The sequence below is a fragment of the Zootoca vivipara genome, chromosome 3, assembly GCF_963506605.1.
Source record: "Zootoca vivipara chromosome 3, rZooViv1.1, whole genome shotgun sequence".
Classification (NCBI taxonomy): domain Eukaryota; kingdom Metazoa; phylum Chordata; class Lepidosauria; order Squamata; family Lacertidae; genus Zootoca; species Zootoca vivipara.
The window spans coordinates 102,463,613-102,483,644 of record NC_083278.1 but is presented as its reverse complement, the minus strand read 5'-3'; the positions used below and the strand labels follow the sequence as shown (position 1 = coordinate 102,483,644).

Here is a 20,032-nt window from a genome sequence, read left to right as displayed (position 1 = left end):
AACAAAAAAATCCGTTTTTTCAGCTAGGAACAGCTGGAAAAACGGGGATTTCCCGGGGAATACGGGAGACTTGGCAGCTATGTCCTATTAAAGAAAACGGTATCAGTGAAATCCTATGCATGTACTTGGAAGTAAGTTCCTCTGTGTCCCTTGTAAAAGGTAAAAAAGGTAAAGGACCCCTGGACAGTTAAGACCAGTCAAAGGCGACTACGGGGTTGCGGTGCTCATCTCGCTTTCAGGCCAAGGGAGCCAGTGTTTGTCCACAGACAGCTTTCCAGGTCATGTGGCCAGCATGACTAAACCGCTTCTGGTGCAACGGAACACCGTGATGGAAACCAGAGTGCATGGAAACGCCGTTTACCTTCCCACCGGAGCGGTACCTATTTATCTACTTGCACTGGCGTGCTTTGAACTGCTAGGTTGGCAGGAGCTGGGACCGAGCAACGGGAGCTCACCCCGTCGCGGGGATTCGAACCGCCAACATTCTGATCAGCAAGCTCAAAAGGCTCAGTGATTTAGACCACAGCGCCACTCGCGTCCCAGGTAACTTACTTTCAAGTACATGTAGCTTTAAAGACTAAATTGCAGCCTGATCCAGGGAGGTCTGGGAGGTTGGTCCTGACCTAGGAAGAGATGCTGGAGTTGTGGAAAGTTGAGTTGCATGATGTCTTGACTGCAAATATCTAACCATCTCTTCCCCCCCTCCCACCTTTTAAATGTTACCTTCATCCTTAAAAGGTGATGGGTACATAATTCAGTTGACCTGAAAGCGAAAGGATGGACTCAACATGATTTAGGGGTTGAGGATTTTATTAAGAGTAGATCCTTGTGATAATGCGAGGTGGGAGTCAGGGAGGAGGAGGGGTTGTGTCTCTTTTGCCAAGTGTTTGATGGCAAGAGTGTGATTTGTATTGTCTTAATAAAATGGATCTGGTATACTCAGACTTTGTATTCTAGTGGAACCACCTAGAGTGGCTGGGGCAACCCAATCAGGTGTGCGAGGTGTAAGTAAATAACAATAGTAATTCATCTAGACCTTTTGAGACATTTTAAACTGCTCTCTTTAAGGAGAGACTAGACTGCCATCTTGGTTGGGAAAGTCTCAGAGCATCATAGTCATTGTCTTGGCAGGTAGTATAATAGCAGAGATCTCAGAAAAGGGTGAAGACTCAAAAGAACAGTCAGTTTTACAGTTGTTGTTGTTGTTGTTGTTGTTGTTGTTGTTGTTGTTGTTGTTGTTGTTGTTGTTGTTGTTGTTGTTACATGCAGCTTTCATTAGGCTTGGCTTGAAAACAAGGTGAATCTCCTTTCAACACATCTAACGGTTCAGCTAAATTGAGTGAATGTTTATGTGTTCAAATTTCAACAAGTACCGCCCAGTTTTGTTTTTTTCTGGATTTCTGCAAATGTTCACTTCTGACTGTAGAGCTGATCAGGTTAGCTAGTGACCTTTGGCGTGTGCCTGTGTCCTTTCCTGATGAATTAATGGCAAGAGCACTCTGAGACTGGCACATGTTAGCTGACTGCAGCTGAACTCGGGTTCCCTAGTGTTTCAAAAATGAAAGTGTGACCAGCATTGTAAAGGAAGCATTAGCAGCAATGCAGAGATACAGAACACCTGATGAGTAGCTCTCTGGCACCTAGCTGTTTGGGCTTCACCTACCGTACCAGATTTGTCGTTTCTTTTCACCATCTAAATTGTAATGCGCCTGTGGATTTTCTTGCAAAGATCCCAGCAGCAATGTTAGATGCTCTTCCGGGTGTCTCTAGGCAGGGAGGGAGAGAGGAAAGTATAAGGCAGATGGAATGGGAGAGAGTCGGAAAAAGACAAAGTGAGCGAGGAAAAGGGGAGTTGGTCATGACTGGTTTCAGTTGTGGCCTTGGGGATCTGGCCTAATGTGTGCCCTTGCGGTGATGTGCAGTTGTGGAAACACCAAGCCCTTTACCACATGGGAGCCAGGCTCAGGTCAGCATGAAAGACGCAGGGGTCCGCTGTCAGTGAAGGTAACTATCCAAGGAAATGGCATACAACTCAGGAACACGTCCCAGAAGGTCTTGCTCATGGGTAAACTAAGGCCAGGGGCCGGCCCAGTCGCCTTCTAAATCCAGCCTGCCGACGGTCCAGGAATCGGCGTGTTTTTACATGAGTAGAATGTGTCCTTTTATTTAAAATGCATATCTGGGTTATCTGTGGGGCATAGGAATTCCTTCACCCCTCCAAAAAAAAATATTAGTCTGACCCCCCCCCCATAAGGTCTGAGGGACAGTTTCAGCCCCCTGCTGAAACAGTTTGCTGACCCCTGGTCTTGCCCCTATGGAGCAGTTCCCTGCCTTCAACTCTTTCTAAGGCCCCTCCTCTTCTGGATGTTTCCCAAGCAGTCTCAAACTGCCTCTGCCCACCTTTGTCCTCTGCTCTGTCCTCCTCCTTATCCTTATTATCCTGCACATTCTTAGAGACCAGCAGGGAGGGGAGCTTGTCGCAGCAGGAGAGGGAGATTCCCCGGATTCATCAGCAGTCTCTCAGTCCCCCTCCTCTGCTTCAGCCGCAGTGTCTGAACTGCTCCGTCACAGGTTCCTCCTGCTCACTAAACCCTGTTGCCCCGTCAGCATCCTCCCAATCCTCTCCCTCTGACCTCTCCTCGGTATCCCACCACCGATCCCCTGGCTCTGAGCCTTCTTCCTCTGGGGTTTCCTTTGGGGGTTCCCCAGCTGGTGCCTCCCACCACTCCTCTTTGCCTAGCCCGTCCCTGACAGCTGCTTACCTTAAGGTCACATGAACATAAGGAACCATTGGTCCAGCTATCTCAGTGTGTCTACTCTCATGGGTAGTGTCTGCCCCAGGTTTCCTGGAAATGAGAGGGATTCGCCTTCTGTATGCAAGGTAGATGCTGTTCTGCTGAACTATGGCCCTTCCCTAGAGCCGCGCAGTTGCGTAAATTAACCAGCATTAAAAGCCTTCTGTTGGAATGCATTGGGACTTAAATAACACACACACACACACACACACACACACACACACACCCTCTGTGAACAGACATCTCAGAATTTAAAAAGCTAAGTGTAAGTCATGGGAGAACTAATAAACAAACCTAGAAGACCTTACACATGGTGACACTGACTAAAATAATGCAAACTCCTTTTTGCTTCATTTTTCATCTGTGCTGGGGAATAAACTGACCCTGTGTCTTGGGAAGTATAAACAAAACTTAGAGGCTCCTGAATTCAGTTCATGTAGAGGGGGAGCCATGATTATACTAACATCTGTTGCTGGATAACCAGAGATATAAAACTGTGTGTTGGGACGATGAGAAAACCTACAGTGCAGTTTGCAGGAACATGGGTTACGTCACAGAATGACTGGACCTATAATGGCCTTTATTACCTGGACATTTATGTGGTCTGTGGGGAGAGGGGGAATAGGCACAGAAGTCTTAACAGAACAGAGCAAATATTTTAATTGCAGAGTAGCAGCTCTGATAACAGCAGGGGTGTTGTTGAAGAGAATTTGGTCATATATAACCAGCATGCAAAGGAATATGAAGACCATAGAAGCTAATGGCAGGGTTGCAAGTCATCCGTGGAATTTCTCAAGTAAATTAATTGTCCGAGTAGTGGTGTCATTTCAGTACAGTACAAGGTGATGACATTCAACCACGGCTGAGTCAAAAAAGGGTATATTTTTTCACAAGCGTTTTCATCAGCATCAAAGTACGCAACTGCCACACACATATATACAATATGATTTTGAGTGGATGATGGCTATGAAAGCTTCATAATTCAGTGGCAGAAGGCCACATGTGAAATCCTTTAGAACTGCAGGTCCTTGGTGTTCAAAAACGGATCTGCTAGCGATCTAGGAAGCCTCTCTGCTCAATTGTTCTAGTTACAGGTAGGTAGCCATGTTGGTCTGAGTTGAAACAAAATAAAAAAAATTCCTTCAGTAGCACCTTAAAGACCAACTAAGTTTTTATTTTGCTGAATTGTTGTAAGTCCCGGGGGTTGTTTATTTGCGTTCGGCTGCTTTTGGTTTAATATTTATTTTTGCATTGGTTGTAAATATAATCACACCACCCTGGGGATTGCTTTGGCTATGGAAGAGCGGGCGATAAACATTACAAGTGCGGTAAATAAATAAATAAAGCTGCAGGACGGGGGCAGCATTTTGTCTGCAGTTTTCCTCAGTAAAAATGACACTTTTTTTAAATAAAAAAAATGCCTAAGCCTCTCAGCATCTGTCTCTTATCAGACTGACCCTGAAATACCAAGCTGCCTTGGCCATGTTCCACGTTGTGAGAGCTCATTCCTGGGGACGGCATCAGATGGAGAGCAGCAACTGTTGAATTACCCTTTGTTTGCCTTTCTATGGCCAGCTTGTAACCTGAGGAGCGCAAAAAAATGTGCAGCTATTTGTAGGCGCTGGCTTCAGAGCGCTAATGGTGAAATCTCCGAGAGGTAGGAAGCTAGCCTGATTCTTCTGCTGCTAGGTTCACTCACGGCGGACCAATTCCCACCGTGGCGTCGTCGATAGACATGTGTCCTCAGGACCGGCCACGTGACCCAACTTGCTCTCTGCCGGCAGTGTGACCCAGAAGTCCCAGGTGGTTGTTGGATGAGGTAGCAACCATTCAACCTCTGCTTCCTGACATTCATTGATCTTTTTCCATTGCCCCATTCCAGCTGCAGTTACTCATTGATGCAGTTGAAACCCTCCTTCCTTCCTTCCTGGAGGGGGGGGGTGGAGGAGAGAGCACAACATAGGCCACTCATAGCACCTCAGGCTGTTCTGCTGACTAAGAAAGACGCCATTTGCATCACCAAGTAACAACTGGTTAAATTTAACGCCACTGTTAACTGTCACACAGACTCTCTGACTGTAGGTATTAGCGCTAGTATTATTATGAAAGCAATTATCAAGTTAGTTCTCGCATCTCGGTAGGGCTCCGTTCTGCATAGGGGTGTAAACTCAGAAATCTGCTGCTGAGTTTCTGCATAACTCAACATGTTTGCAGACGCTCTCTGAATAGGGACACACAGGAAAAGACTGAAATGAACTGTTGCTCATGGATGTGAAGCCTCAATTAGGATTGCTGGCAGGTCTCTGAAATCAGACCTGGCCTGCTCTGGGAAGAGGGGAGATTAGAGGCTGCATGCAGTTACTCAATGTCACATCAACTTTGGGACTTTTTAGCTTAGAGGAGGCTTTCCCAAACTTGAGTCTCCAGGTGTTTGGGGGCTACAAAATTGCAGTCCGAAAAACAGCTGGAGACCCAAGTTTGGGAAACATGGACTTAGAGGAAGGACATGTTAAGAGGTGACACGGCAGTAGAAGTTTATAAAATTATGTGTGGAATAGAGGAAACAGAATAGAGAAAAGTCTGTCCGTCCCCCCATAGCACTAGAACTCATAGCCATCTAATGATGCTGAGTGTCGGAAGATTCAGGACAGATAATAGAAATCACTTCTTCATGCAGCAAATAGATGGTTCTCCAGATGTTGGTGGACTACAATTCCCATCGTCCCTGAGCATGTCCCCTGAGGTCCAACAACATCTGGAGGGCCACAGGTTCCTCCCCGCCCACCTGCCCCAGGTAAAAAAAGTAAAGCGTCTGACCACTTTTAAAAATTTCCCAGGACAGGAAACCTAGATAGATTGTGTGCATTATCTGTTTACCTGCCTGGGTGCATGTTGTGTGGGGCTTGTGACCTGCATCTTGCGTATCTGCGGAAGGGCACAAAGAAACCCTTCAGCTTTTATTTGCCTTGGAAACATCTGCTAGGTGGAGCTCCCCTGCAGGCTTCCAGTACAGATTTTTACTGCAGCATCTGAAGGAAAGAGCCCATGGGCTATGCCCATTCCTGTTTTATATCTGTTTATTGGCCAGATCAAAGCACCGGCTTTCAGTAAGCTTTCTTCAAAGGGCGTTTATGTGCGGAAATGTCACCCTTTCCCTCACTTCTGCGACCCTCCTTTGAAAATTTCGAAACACATGAGCTTCAGGGTAGACCATTCCAGGTAGCCGCAAAAGGATGAACCCCAGTTGGAGCAAAGCTTTGGAATTTGCAGAGCTAGCAGCTTGAAGACCAGGCAAGGGTGCTTGGGTTCAGGCTGCTGTAGAATGGCACTTCTTAGCCTTCCCCCCCCCCCCTCTTCCTTTTACAACCCACAGGTCTAGCCTCTTGATCCATCTTTTTCAAGTTCGAAGGATGGCTGAAACACACTTTAATGTAACGAAGGCTAACAACCCCTACCCTGCCATTTTCAGTTTCTCAATTTTGTGCAATAATTTTTTTTTGTAGAGGGATTAAAAAAATATATCAAAAATCACACACCTTTCCTTTTCCCTTAAGTTGGCACAGTCATGCGTCCAGACAGAGTCATGGAGTAGCATTTTCCCCACAAGCACTCAAAATGTTGTTGCTGGGGAAAATGTGTCTCTCCATCACTGCCAATAGTGCTTCCATTGCTTCCATCTTCTTAGACCTGTGACATCAGTAGTGAACAGCGAAACAATTTCCCCCCCATACCTGCCATGATTTTGTTCATCTTTCAAACCTTTTTTAAAAAATACTTTTGTGCAATCTTATCGGAGGCAGAGTCCTCCCGTGTGCTACTCAAGCAACAGGGAACGCTTGGGATATTCACACAAACATAAAAAATGGCAAATTCCTCCAGCTCCTTCTGCTTCGCATAGCAATGCCCCTCCTTTTTCTTACCTCATAAAATACAGTGGTACCTCTGGTTGCGAACAGGATCCGTTCCGGAGGCCCGTTCGCAACATGAAAAGGCTGCATCCTTTTTTTTTTTTTTTTTTTTTTTTTTTTTCAATTTAAAAAGTAAACTTTATTGAATCATTTTTAAAAGCATGTACAATAAAATTATATGTTCACAAAATCCAAACAACAAATATGAAAATAAAACCACTTCCCAACTCTTAACGTGTCGCTTATTTCTCCTATTCACTATATTCTTGCGTTGTCATTTCTCCATTTATATCATATTAATATAAATCCCTTTCCTTTTCACTTGCTTCTTTTAACAAAAAACCCCTATTCTCTTCTAACCTAAACAGACCCTTAACTCCGTTTGGATATTCTTCTTCCTAAAATATTCTTCCACATATTCCCACTTTTTAATCAATTTCTGTTTCGATACATTTCTAATTACGGCAGTCATTTTGTCAAGATTCATAAATTCAACTAGCTTTATCTGCCAATCTGCTACCCCTGGTGCCTCTTCCTTTTTCCAATTCTGACCTATCAATAATCGTGCTGCTGCACATCCATAAAGAAAAATGTCTCTTCTATCCTTAGGGAGGTTTTCTGGAAGCAAACTTAATAAAAAATATTCCGGTTTTCTTTTAAAAGTGACTTTCACTATTTTTTTTAATTCCTCATAGACCTCCCCCCAAAATTTTTTAATTTTTATGCAACCCCACCAGCAATGCATATAATCCCCTATCCTGTTACTGCACTTCCAACAATTTTTATCGGTATTTTTATATATTTTGGCAATCTTATCCGGAGTGAGGTGCCAACGATAAAGCATTTTCAGCATATTTTCTTTGATTCCTTCGCAGGCCGTGAATTTCATTGTTCTCTTAAACAAATTTTCCCATTGTACTTTATAGATTGGTTTGCCCAGATCCTGTGCCCATTTAATCATAACACACTTTATTTCCTCATCTTTTAATTCCCATTCCAAAAGATATTTATAAATTTTGGATAATAATTTGGTCTTATTGTCAATTATTAATTCCTGAATCTTGGATTTCCCTTTAGGAAACCCTTTGACTTTATGCTCCTTAAAAAGGCTTTGAACTTGGATATATTGCAGCCAACTAGCACAATTTGACCTAATCTGCTCATATGATTTCAATATTAATTGGTCTCCTTTCTTTTCTAATACGTCTTGATAAGTTAGACAATTTCTCTTTTGGATTTTCCCTCCCACTGCTGTCATTTCTAGTGGGGAAGCCCACCACGGGATTTGAGGTTCCAATAGATTCCTGAACTCCAACCAATTTTTAAATAAAGTTTTCTTTAAAACATGATCTGAAAATTGTTTAAATTTATTTCCCTCTCCCTGAACCAGGTAAGTATGCCAACCAGATGTATTTCTAAATCCCTCCACCGTCAATATTTCCTCATCTTCCAATACAAACCATTCCTTGAGCCAGCAAAGGCAGGCGGATGCATGGTAAAGCCTAAGATCTGGAACCCCCCAACCCCCTCTTTCTTTAATATCCGTAAGCAATTTGTACTGTATCCTTGGTTTTTTCCCCATCCAAATGAAATTACTTAAATCCCTCTTAAAAGGCTGCATCCTGAAGCGCCACGTCTGCACAGGTGCGTGACATCATTCGGCGCTTCTGCACAAAGCACAATTTAGCGCTTCTGCGCATGCATGTACACCGAACCCGGAAGTAACCCATTCCAGGACTTCCGGGTTCGGCGCGTCCGTATCCCGAAAAGACGCATCCTGAACCGGACGTAACATGAAGTATGACTGTATAGCCTTTTGGATTTTGAAGCCTAAAGAAGCATTCATACATCCCTCATATATTAAGCCATACCTGCTTTGTTTTCTTCTTTTGATATTTGGGACACCAATTTGGTAATGTTGACAGCAAAGCCTCTCCCTACCGCCATCATATAATATCTTGCTGGGACTAAACACAGCGGCCATGACATGGAGCAGAATATTTTCCATTTCTGAAAATGCCTTTTTTCTGTGTAATGCTAATTGCTCACCTAATGCTAATGCTAATTTTGTGATGCTAATTGCTGAGGCTCTAATACTTTGGCCACCTCATGAGAAGAGAAGACTCCCTGGAAAAGACCCTGATCTTGGGAAAGATTGAGGACATTAGGAGAAGGGGACAACAGAGGACAAGATGGTTGGACAGTGTTCTTGAAACTACGAACATGAGTTTGACCAAATTGCAGGAGGCAGTGGAAGACAGGAGTGCCTGGCATGCTCTGGTCCATGGGGTCACAAAGAGTTGGACATGACTAAACAACAAAAACAATGGCTAACCCAAGGAGTAGCTATAATACCAGCCAAACTGGGCAGTTTCAAAGTTGTAATTAACTTATTTCTTTCCCCCAGGTGATTATCCCTAGGAAGCATGTGTTTAAAATATTTTTTAAAAATATGTGTGTGCATGCACACAAAGACTTTCTTCTTTTTGAACAGTGTGTGGGTGGGTGGGTGGGTGTGAGAGCAGGGTAAATTAAAACCAAAAGCCCATATTCAAAGCTGCTGAATTGGATCCCAGTTAATTTAGTATGTCGGGGGGTGGGGTGGAATCCAGTTTGAAAAACCCATGTTATTAATTTTGAAATAATCTTGGGAAGGAGGAAAATGGAGTTGTGGTTCACTGCTCAGGGTCATCTGAACAAGCTTTCGGATCCTTGTAACATTTCCCGCATGTGTGAACAGAGGATTCTGGGAGGCCCTACTCTTGATTTTGTGATCCGTAAAACGTAAGAGTCATTTACAGTCCCGCTATGGCGCCTTAGTCTTTATAGCTTAAGGCAATAAAGCTCCTACTGTTAGGTCTGGCAAATCTCAATTTTGGTGTCCAGGTGGTGCCCATCTCATAAGCACTTCAGGGCCTTGTTAAGGTATATATTTAACAATAAAACTCTTCTTTCCACATAAAATCATTCCATTCTGAATTTACAAGTTAGGATAGAATGCCTTTGTGTGGGTTTCACATTACAGCAATGTGCTCCACACCTAGACAGCTAGGTGGCGTGGATTGGAGAGGAGTTTAATGTTGATGCTCGTCCTTTCTTTAAGCTCCAGCTCTGTTTACATGTTCTAGATGGGCTCTTTCCTGCAAGACCACTTCCCTTGTGTACATGCCATAGTTGGGAGAGTATACTACCTAATCATGTGGGAAGCAGCATTATTTCAGGGCTAAAAGCATGCTCTCTAACCATATTTTGCAGGTCTGAAAACTTTCTTTTGTAACTTTAATAGTGGAAAGCCACTAGAAGTTTGCTTTTGTGTCATCGGGAGGAAAAGACTCGTGCAGCTCAATTTTCACACAGTCAGGCCATAGCAGTAGACTAGAGCCTGCCATTTTCGAAAGAGCTTCACAGCTCAAACTGAGAACAGCGTGTTGGGTGGGCATCAGACTTTTGGGGGGTTCTGGTCTGCTGCCTGTGGCAACAGGACACTCTTGCCCCAGATACATCTTCTAAATGGCCTCGGTCCAGTATACCTGAAGGAGCGTCTCCACCTCCATCATTCTGCCCGGACACTGAGGTCCAGCACCGAGGGCCTTCTGGCGGTTCCCTCGTTGCGAGAAGCCAAGTTGCAGGGAACTAGGCAGAGGGCCTTCTCGGTGGTGGCACCTGCCCTGTGGAACGCCCTCCCAACAGATGCCAAAGAGGAAAACAACTACCAGACTCTTAGAAGACATCTGAAGGCAGCCCTGTTGAGGGAGGCTTTTAATGTTTAATAGATTACAGTACAGTGTTTTATTTTTCTGTTGGAAGCCGCCCAGAGTGGCTGGGGAAACCCAGCCAGATGGGCGGGGTATAAATAATAAATTATTCTTATTCTTATTCTTATTCTTATTATTGCTACCTCAGGGCAGGAGGGGAGAACCTTTGCTGAAGAAGAATTATAAGTGTCAATGGAATTTTTAACGATCTCCACAATCCCAAGAATTAGAAATTTAGTTGATATTTTCAGTGGCTGCTGGGATTCTTCCAATGCAGCCCAATATGTTAGTCTTACTATAATTTAAGGATGCATATTGTTTTCCTCTATCCCCCCCCCCCCGAAGAAAAAAGTTCCACGGTTTGAGGTCTTATCTTCTTTCTCCTTTGCTTTTTTCCTCCAGCTGTTGGGACTCAAGCTAAGATATCCTTCACGAAGGAGCCGTACTCCCAGGATGCTTTCCATGGCCGCAGCGCCATTTTGCGCTGCGAAGTGGAGGAACCAAGAGACACAGAGTTTGAGTGGCTGCAGAATGGGGTCCCCGTCCAGGACACGGAGCGCCGCTTCAAGGAAGGCAGCAGCCTTCAGTTCACATCTGTTGACCGGCAGCAAGATGGCGGGAACTTTCAGTGTGTGGCCAGGAACGTAGTGACGGGAGAAGAAGCTCGGACCACAAATGCATCTTTTAACATAAAGTGTAAGCGCACCTTGTTTACAAACTGGGCTTGGTTGGTTGGTTTCGGCACCAGTATTATTGAATCCAGACTGGCACAAACAATGGATGGTATTTGAAATATGTATATGCTACCTTTCAGAGAGGAGCCTTCCCAAAAGTGTGAAAAAATAATTATGGCAACAAACTAAAATTGTAGCCTCCAAACTACTTGTATACTTTTAAAAAAAATCAACAGTGGGAACCAAACCCGCCTCCCCCATCCCACCCCCCAAAAAGGTTTTTCATACACACCAACTTTATATCTAGTCTAAACTATATACACACAAGAAGTTGGTTTTATGGAGTGGGGTTGGTATGGATTTGTATATTTCAATATACAGTCGTATCTTGGAAGCCAAATGCCTTGCTAATCAAACATTTTGGCTCCCGAATGCCACAAACCCAGAAGTGAGTGTTCCAGTTTGTGAACGTTTTTTGGAAGCCGAATGTCCGACGCGGCTTCTGCAGCTTCCGATTGAGTGCAAGAAGCTCCTGCAGCCAATCGGAAGCTGCGCCTTGGTTTTCGAACATTTTCGGAAGTCGAACAGATTTCCGGTACAGATTGTGTTCGAGAACCAAGGTACGACTGTATTGTTCTCTGCCACACTAGGAACCTTTGGGCTGAAGAGTAGAAAAGCAAATAGTATAATAGAGAATAAGAGTTGGTGGCTAAACAACCTAGAAAAACACCTCCGGTTACTTTCTAGAGAGAGCCTGCGCAACAATTTGATATAATGTTATAAGGCGCTTTTTTATATTTTTTTAACCCTGGGTTCCACATCGTTGTTAGGTGATCAGGAAAGTCCACTTTTGTGTGAACCGTTGCTCAAAAAGCCAGGACTTTAAAATAGCGAGTTTTGCGACTCATTCAAATGCGTCCCTTTAAACATGCACCTGCTGTTCCTTTCACCCAGATCGCAGGCGCACTGGGTGTGCTCAGACACTCTTTCCATGCACGCACATATCTATTCTCTCAATCACGCCGGCACAAGAATGTGCTCAGCAGGCAACAAGGAAAAGGGGCTTTGGAGAAACCACTGTTTTCTCCTCCCAGTAGGCAAAAAACTGCAAGGAAAGTGTGCAGCTACTATCTTGGCCCGAAGCCTGCTTGGATCAGAGGCTGCCTCGCAACCCTGCGCATACTCTGCCTTCACCACCACTGCAAAAAGGTGGGATGAAGATTAAACGCATAACCTTCCCGTGAGCTGCAGCTGCATGTTTTTCCCTGTGGCAAGGGATTGTTCCAGAAAGCAGTTACTGAAATGGCAGAGCTTTACGGCTCTCTTACAGTAGCTTAGTCCCATTGGCCAATACCTAGGCAGAGCCAGCTCATGGAGCCAGGCTGTACGGAAGCCTACTACAAATGTCATTCTTGGTTCAGAGTGAGGCCAACACAAAAGGAGACAGGAGGGATTTGCAAGGAGCCAGATGTAAGCAATGGAGAGAATGTCTGGTTTAGCCTGCCAGTTTGGGTTTAGCATCTCAGGTGTAAATCCTCTGGCTGGCACATTTTGATGTTTGCCTCTCTCTCTCCCCCTCTCCCTCTCTCCTGCCATGAATTCTGCTGCAGAGCCGCAGGAATGTGACATCCTCATTAGTGGCCCAGCTGTGCTCTTCAGTGTGATCAGATAACATATACAATAGCTCTCACCTGCTGCAATGTAATTGTAGAAAGTCCTCTCTGGATAGGGTTGCCATATTTCAAAAAGTTAAAAAAACAAAACAAACCAGGACACCCTGAAAATTGTTGAGCTAGTTGTTGAGCCAGGACAAAGCGCCACCTTTCGGGACCCCCCCCCCCAAATGTCAGCTGCGCTTTGGAAACCCCGTTAATTTCCAGGAAAATCCGGACCTATGGCAGCTCTAACTTTGGAACAGTGTTAGAAACTCAAGATATATAAGCCAGGCGACAAATGGCTCCTTAGACCAGGGTTACAGTCAACAAATTAGAATACCCAGTTGCCATTTGTTGATCCAGACGGCTCGAAAGTCGTAGTTTTCAATACGGTTTTTTGGTTCCTGAAATTCATTCTGACTGTGCAAATATAATACAATGGATAGACTTCTACAGGATGCGTTGCCAGTGGGTGAAAACAGTCAAGATCCAAGGATCCCCAGGCATGCATCTCCAGGTGGTGGAGACTTCAGGTGTCATCCTGGCAACCTGGGTGTCTTCACTGATAGAAAGGTGGAAAATGCGCATGGCAAATTTCAGGGGCTGCTTCGGAAACGTCCCACGACTTTTGTGATGCGCCAAAACAACAAGTACTACATATGACTGGAGTATTTGTAAATACAGGCATTTGACAAGAGAACCTAGACTTTGCTCCATCATCCACCGGGGCAGGGCTGCTCCTTGAAATATCAATCACTTTTGACTAGAGGTAGGGAACCAGTGTCTCTCCAGGTGTTGGTTGGGACTCCGACTCCCACCAGCCCCAGCCAGCAAGGCCAGTAGCCACAACTCATGGGAATTGTAGTCCAGAAACACCTGGAGGGCTGCAGGGCCCAAACATCTCCTTTAGACCCATATACAGTGGTGCCTCGCAAAGCGAAATTAATTTGTTCCTCAAGTCGTTTTGTATTGCGAAAATTTCATCTTGTGTAAGCAAAGCAAAGAAGAAGACAAAAGAAAAAATGCAAAAAAAAATCGTCTTGCAAAGCGCGGCCATAGAAAACTTTGTCTTGCAAGTCAACAAAAAGATTGCAAAACACTTTCGTCTTGCGAGTTTTTCGTTGCGCAAGGCATTCGTCTTGCGAGGTACCACTGTATACCTAATTCTTTGACTGGGGGAATTTGCCAACCACATAGAATGGAAGCCTTCCATATGGAAACCGAAATTTTCCACCTGCCGTTTTTGTTGAGTCTCAGACAATAGGTGGCACAACATTTCTCCTGCTAGTTATTACCTGGCCTCCTGTTCTCAGTACCCCAGGGCTCAAGCAGGTGCAGAGCTGACTGCGACATGAGAGCTCGCTTCTTTTTGTATAGCTATTTCCAAGCACAAATTGAACAGAGGCTGTATCTTACTAGCTTTTTCACCTGAGGCTACCACTCTAAGGCAGCAAACTTTTTCAGAAGGGGGCCAGTCCACTGTCCCTCAGACCTTGTGGGGGGGGGGAGAACGGACTAAATTTGGGAGTGGGGGAAATGAACAAATTCCTATGCCCCACAAATAACTCAGAGATGCATTTTAAAGAAAAGGACACATTCTACTTATGTAAAAACACGCTGATTCCCAGACTGTCTGCGGGCTAGATTTAGAAGGCGATTGGGCCTTAGTTTGCCTACCCATGCTCTAAGGCTTCCTAAAGTTTATGTGTTAATATAAAAGTACCTGATGCGATTGGAATAATAATATACAAAAGGTAAAGGTAAAGGGACCCCTGACCATTAGGTCCAGTCGTGACCGGCTCTGGGGTTGCGCGCTCATCTCGCATTATTGGCCAAGGGAGCTGGCGTATAGCTTCCAGGTCATGTGGCCAGCATGACAAAGCCGCTTCTGGCGAACCAGAGCAGCACATGGAAACGCCGTTTACCTTCCCGCTGTAGCGGTTCCTATTTATCTACTTGCATTTTGATGTGCTTTTGAACTGCTAGGTTGGCAGGAGCTGGAACCAAGCAACGGGAGCCCACCCCGTCACAGGGATTCGAACTGCCGACCTTCTGATCAGCAAGCCCTAGGCTCAGTGGTTTAGCCCACAGCGCCACCTGGGTCCTTATATATAGGCAGGACTGATAAATGGTTTGCATTGCCAATATGCAGCTCAGTGGGGGTTTTCCCCAGTGCAGAGCAAGTGCCGTAATGCAAAGGTGGAAGCCGTCTTGCATTCCTTTGGTGACCCTTTGACACCTGGTGTCAGGTATACGGATGCTTCCGTTTCCAAAGCACAGAGGCCTGAAAGTGACCTTTGTTTTGTTTTCTCTCCCCACCCTCTTTTCATTAGGGATCGAAACAGGGGGAGTTGTCCTGAAGAACCCGGCCAGAGCGGAAGATATACAGAGTTCTGCTCCAGTAACGTTGCGATGCCATATCGATGGGCACCCTCGGTAAGGAGTCGCCGTTGTGAACGATCTTAAACTGTTTCTGCCGGCTATCTCTCCTGCATTCCCACCCCAGAAAAGACACCCCTGGAAACTCCTTCCTCCAATAAACCTTTCTTTAAACAATTTTTTAGTTGGTTTTTAAACAAATGCAATAGACCTCAAACACTTATCCAGCAGTACATGCAATGGTGTTTGTTTTATCCATGGTCTCTAGACATGCACTTACACATTCAACATTCAAATACATTACTTAAACATAGCCTCTCCATTGAGAATATTGAGCGGTTGGTATAACAAGGTCCTGATTTGGGTCATTAACATAGTTAAAGAAAGGGGCCCGTGACGCAGTCTGACCCCACGGTTACGCTCCCCTAAGGTTTTATTTCATAATGATTTTATCTTATTTGTAGATTTTTAATTTTAAAATTGAATTTTAACATTGTATTAATCTGTGTTTTAACTGAATTGTTTCTTTTATACTTGTGTTGATATTATTTGTTGTTAGCTGCCCTGAGCCCGGTCTTGACTGGGAAGGGCGGGGTATAAATAAATATTATTATTATTATTATTATTATTATTATTATTATTATTATTGGAAGGTATCTATTCATTATGACATTAAGTGCCCTCCTGCAATGTCTGAGGTGCTCAGACGTTGCTGTATCCCAGATATTACCCTCCCATATAGTCAGGGGTATTTCAGTCTGGTTCGTTCTTTAAGAAACTTTTAAGCACTAAGAAGAGTTTAATAGAACAACTCTGAACTTCAGAGAGAAGGTAGATTTTCAGACCTCTTGCTGATGCCTGGATATGCTGTGGGAATTTGAAAATGATTCAGAGTTGGCATGTAGAACAGTGCTAGATCTCCACGAGTTTTGGCATAACATCGTTTTGCAGAGTCTGACCCATTTGTGGTGGTGGTGGGAACTGGGGAGAAAGGTGAGCCATTTGGAGCTGCCCTTTGAAGATTGCCCTGTTGGCTGTAATCAGACTGCCTGTGTCTTCCTAGCCCGACGAGCCAGTGGTTCCGGGACGGGACCCAGATTGAAGACGACCGAACCAACTATTCCGTCAGCAACAAGGAACGGACGTTGACCCTCAAGAGCGCCAGCCCGGATGACAACGGGGTCTATTTCTGCTGTGCTCGGAACGCCATGGCCTCGGTGTGCAGCAGCAACAACTTCACTCTCAACATCATAGGCAAGTTGGTGTGTTTCTCATTGTGGGAAAGGTCTTGAGTGATGGCTTCGTTGCCTTTTGATGGACACAGGGTAAGCCCAGGGATGTAATTGCCCAGGGACTGCATCCAAGAGATAACCACAGGGGCCTCTGCAGACAGCTCTATAGAAGAATCTTGCATCGCGGTGGTGGTCCTGCTTGGATGTTGCGTTCTAGCCAGAGGTGTGCCTGCAGATATAAAAGCTCCCGTCCTCATTCTCTTATGCCTCTTTGCCTTTTATTTTAAGAAAGGAAACTACAGGGGTACCTCGGGTTACAGACTCTGCTAACCCGGAAGTAGTACCTCAGGTTAAGAACTTTGCCCCAGGATGAGAACAGAAATCGTGTGACGGTGGCGGTGGCAGCAGGAGGCCCCATTTGCTAAAGTGGTACCTCAGGTTAAGAACGGTTTCAGGTTAAAGAACGGACCTCCGGAACGAATTAAGTTTGTAACCAGAGGAACCACTATATTGACCCGGAGGGAGGCACCTTGCTTAATTCAGGAGGGACACAATTCTTCAGACTGCACACAGTGTCATGGACTAGCAAAGGAGGGGTGGGGGGCACCAGCTGGGGAAAAAAGACAGGGGATTGGTGGTGGAATGACGACGAGTGGTCAGAGGGAGAAGACCAGGAGGAGGAGATCAGAGAGGCTGCTGAAGAAACCAGGGGGTCTCCCCCTCCTGCCGCGAGCAGCTCCTCTCCCTGTTGGTCTTCTGGGACCAGAAGAGGTATGAAGAGGGTGGAGCAAAGACAGGCACAGCAACAGAGTCTCAGATTGATTGGCAAGGACCCGGGGAAAGAAGAGACTTGGGGAACTGTGGGAAGGCCTTCAGTCCTCGCAACTGCTGCGTTGGGGCAGGATCTGCCGGGAAGAGTTGCTGTGCTCACTAGGCCTGGCCTCCTGAGCTGCTTGTGCCTTTGAATAGAGAGTTCACTGACACCGTGTGAGTTGTTACTGCTCCTGGCACCCACCCCTGACGCCGGGCGGTTCACTGCCACAAGGTGTAACAGTGAAGCACAAGGCTGTCAGTAGCTGCTAGTCATGAGGCTATATATTATTTCGGGGTCAGAGGCAGTATGCCTTTGGGTACTAGTTGCTGGGGCTCAAGAAGTGCTGCGCTTATTTCCTGGGCTTCCGGTAGGCATCTGACGGGCCATTGTGGACCAGATATAGATGGGCTCTTCTTATGCGATAAACATCACTTTCTCATGTTCTCCTTTTCCTCACGCCAGATGAAAGCTTTCCCCGCCCCGTGATTGTTCCTGAGAACCAGATTGTCAATCGGAATGAGGAGGCCATGTTCCACTGCAAGTTCCAGGCTGTGCCACCTCCCACCCAGGAATGGCTATTCGAAGACGACACTCCTGTTTCCAATAAGTCCAGGTAAGCCGCCCCTTTAAGGGCAAGAAACATTCTGGTGGGTGCTGCTCATGTGAAATACATATTTCCCATTAACTCCCGACGTAAGGGAAGTGGAAGTAGCTAAAGCCTGGCAAGACAGCTTACTCTGTGGTATCAATCCCTTCATACCTTAATTAGGCTTAAGCATACAGGGCTGCTGTATTTTTCATTGGTATCCTTTTATTCAAGACACAACGGCAACTTTGGTTAATAGAAAGCCCACCTGAAAACATGGTCAGCTATGGCTAGGTCTAAAGCAGGGGTCAGCAAACCTTTTCAGCAGGGGGCCGGTCCACTGTCCCTCAGACCTTGTGGGAGGCCGGACTATAATTTGGAAAATATATATGAAAAAATTCCTATGCCCCACAAATAACCCAGAGATGCATTTTAAATAAAAGGACACATTCTACTCATGTAAAAACATGCTGATTCCCGGACCATTCGCGGGCCGGATTTAGAAGGCGATTGGGCCGCATCCGGCCCCCGGGCCTTAGTTTGGGGACTCCTGCTCTAAAGGTACACTGATCCTTCCCATTCACAATAATTATGTCTTATATGCTTTTTTATGATGAAACATTCATGATCCTGTATTCATTCTGTGCTGCTTTGGTAGCCTTGTGGTTTTTACTTACAATGTCTGTCGTGATGGAAATTTCAGTATAAAATATATTTATCTAAAAATAGGGGGGGTGGGGGGTGTTTCACAGAGGCAAGCCTGCCTTTGCCTGTAAGCACCTCTTCTGCTGAAAGGTCATTGACGCCAGTCTTCTTCTCTCCCTGTCCCCAAAGGACGGTGCTGTTCTCCAACGGCTCTTTGCTGATACCTCAGGTGAAACCGCGCAGTGCAGGAGTCTATAAATGTGTTGGTCGTGGGCAGAGGGGGAAGGCCGTTGTTTTGGAGGCAACGCTGCAGCTGGCAGGTATGATGAGCACCTCCAAAAGATTTCTTGCTTATTGAATTCATTGTTACATTTCTGTTTGCCCGAAAGAGGGCTGCGTACCAAACAACAACAACATGGTGTTAAAACAAAATGCAATTACAGATGAAATAAAAGCACACTTAAAACAGTTTAATAGCCTCTTAAAATAATTTAAAACATTTGAAAACAGTCCCATAGGAATTTCATTGCTATTAATTTCAGTGTTGGCAGGGAGACAGAGTCTTTCATTTGTCAAATGCCTCCTGAGATTTAATAATTCTTTCTTTCTTTCTTTCTTTCTTTCTTTCTTTCTTTCTTTCTTTCTTTCTTTCTTTCTAACTTTCTAACTTTCTAACTTTCTAACTTTCTAACTTTCTTTCTTTCTATTGCAATTTTAATAAAATGGTGTCGGGGGGAGCAATGAAGGAATTCCCCCTATGGAGAACTGCCTCGCCAAGAAGACCGTATTGTGGGTCAGAACTAACTAGCCAACAACCTGGTGGTGGCAGCACCAGTGGGGCCTCCCCTGCTGATTGCTGCTGTTTAGTTGTTTAGTCGTGTCCGACTATTCTTGACCCCATGGACCAGAGCACGCCAGGCATGCCTGTCTTCCACTGCCTCCTGCAGTTTGGTCAAGCTCATGTTCGTAGCTTCGAGAACACTGTCCAACCATCTCGCCCTCTGTCGTCCCCTTCTACTTGTGCCCTCCATCTTTATCTAACATCAGGGTCTTTTCCAGGGAGTCTTCTCTTCTCATGAGGTGGCCAAAGTATTGGAGCCTCAGCTTCACGATCTGTCCTTCCAGTGAGCACTCGGGGCTGATTTCCTTCAGAATGGATAGGTTTGATCTTCTTGCAGTCCATGGGACTCTCAAGAGTCTCCTCCAGCAGCATAATTCATAAGCATCAATTCTTCGGTGATCAGCCTTCTTTATGGTCCAGCTCTCACTTCCATACATCACTACTGGGAAAACCATAGCTTGAACTAGACGGACTTTGGTCGGCAAGGTGATGTATCTGCTTTTTAAGATGCTGTCTAGGTTTGTCATTGCTTTTCTCCCAAGAAGCAGGCGTCTTTTTAAAAAAAATAATAATATTTTTATTAGTTTTCCAAAAAAAGATTAACAAAACATTTAAAACAATAAGAAAAAAGCAAGATAACAAAAAGAGTAAAAATACAAAAGAAAAAGACAAGGAACAAAAACATATAAAACCTTATATCTTATCTCCCTCACAATGTAAATTGGGACCTCCTCGGGTTCCCGTCCCT

At 45.1% G+C, this 20,032-nt stretch overlaps 1 protein-coding gene across 1 annotated transcript in view; it reads left to right on the top strand.

Annotated features, from left to right (window-relative positions):
• The window catches only part of PTK7 (protein tyrosine kinase 7 (inactive)), a 114,931-nt gene that overhangs the window by 68,483 nt on the left and 26,416 nt on the right, over nt 1-20,032 (top strand). Inside the window, exons 2-6 of the mRNA XM_035111158.2 lie at nt 10,861-11,154; nt 15,121-15,223; nt 16,230-16,420; nt 17,675-17,825; nt 18,633-18,763. Coding sequence (XP_034967049.2) covers nt 10,861-11,154; nt 15,121-15,223; nt 16,230-16,420; nt 17,675-17,825; nt 18,633-18,763 — 870 coding nt within the window. The remainder of the gene's footprint in view (nt 1-10,860; nt 11,155-15,120; nt 15,224-16,229; nt 16,421-17,674; nt 17,826-18,632; nt 18,764-20,032) is intronic.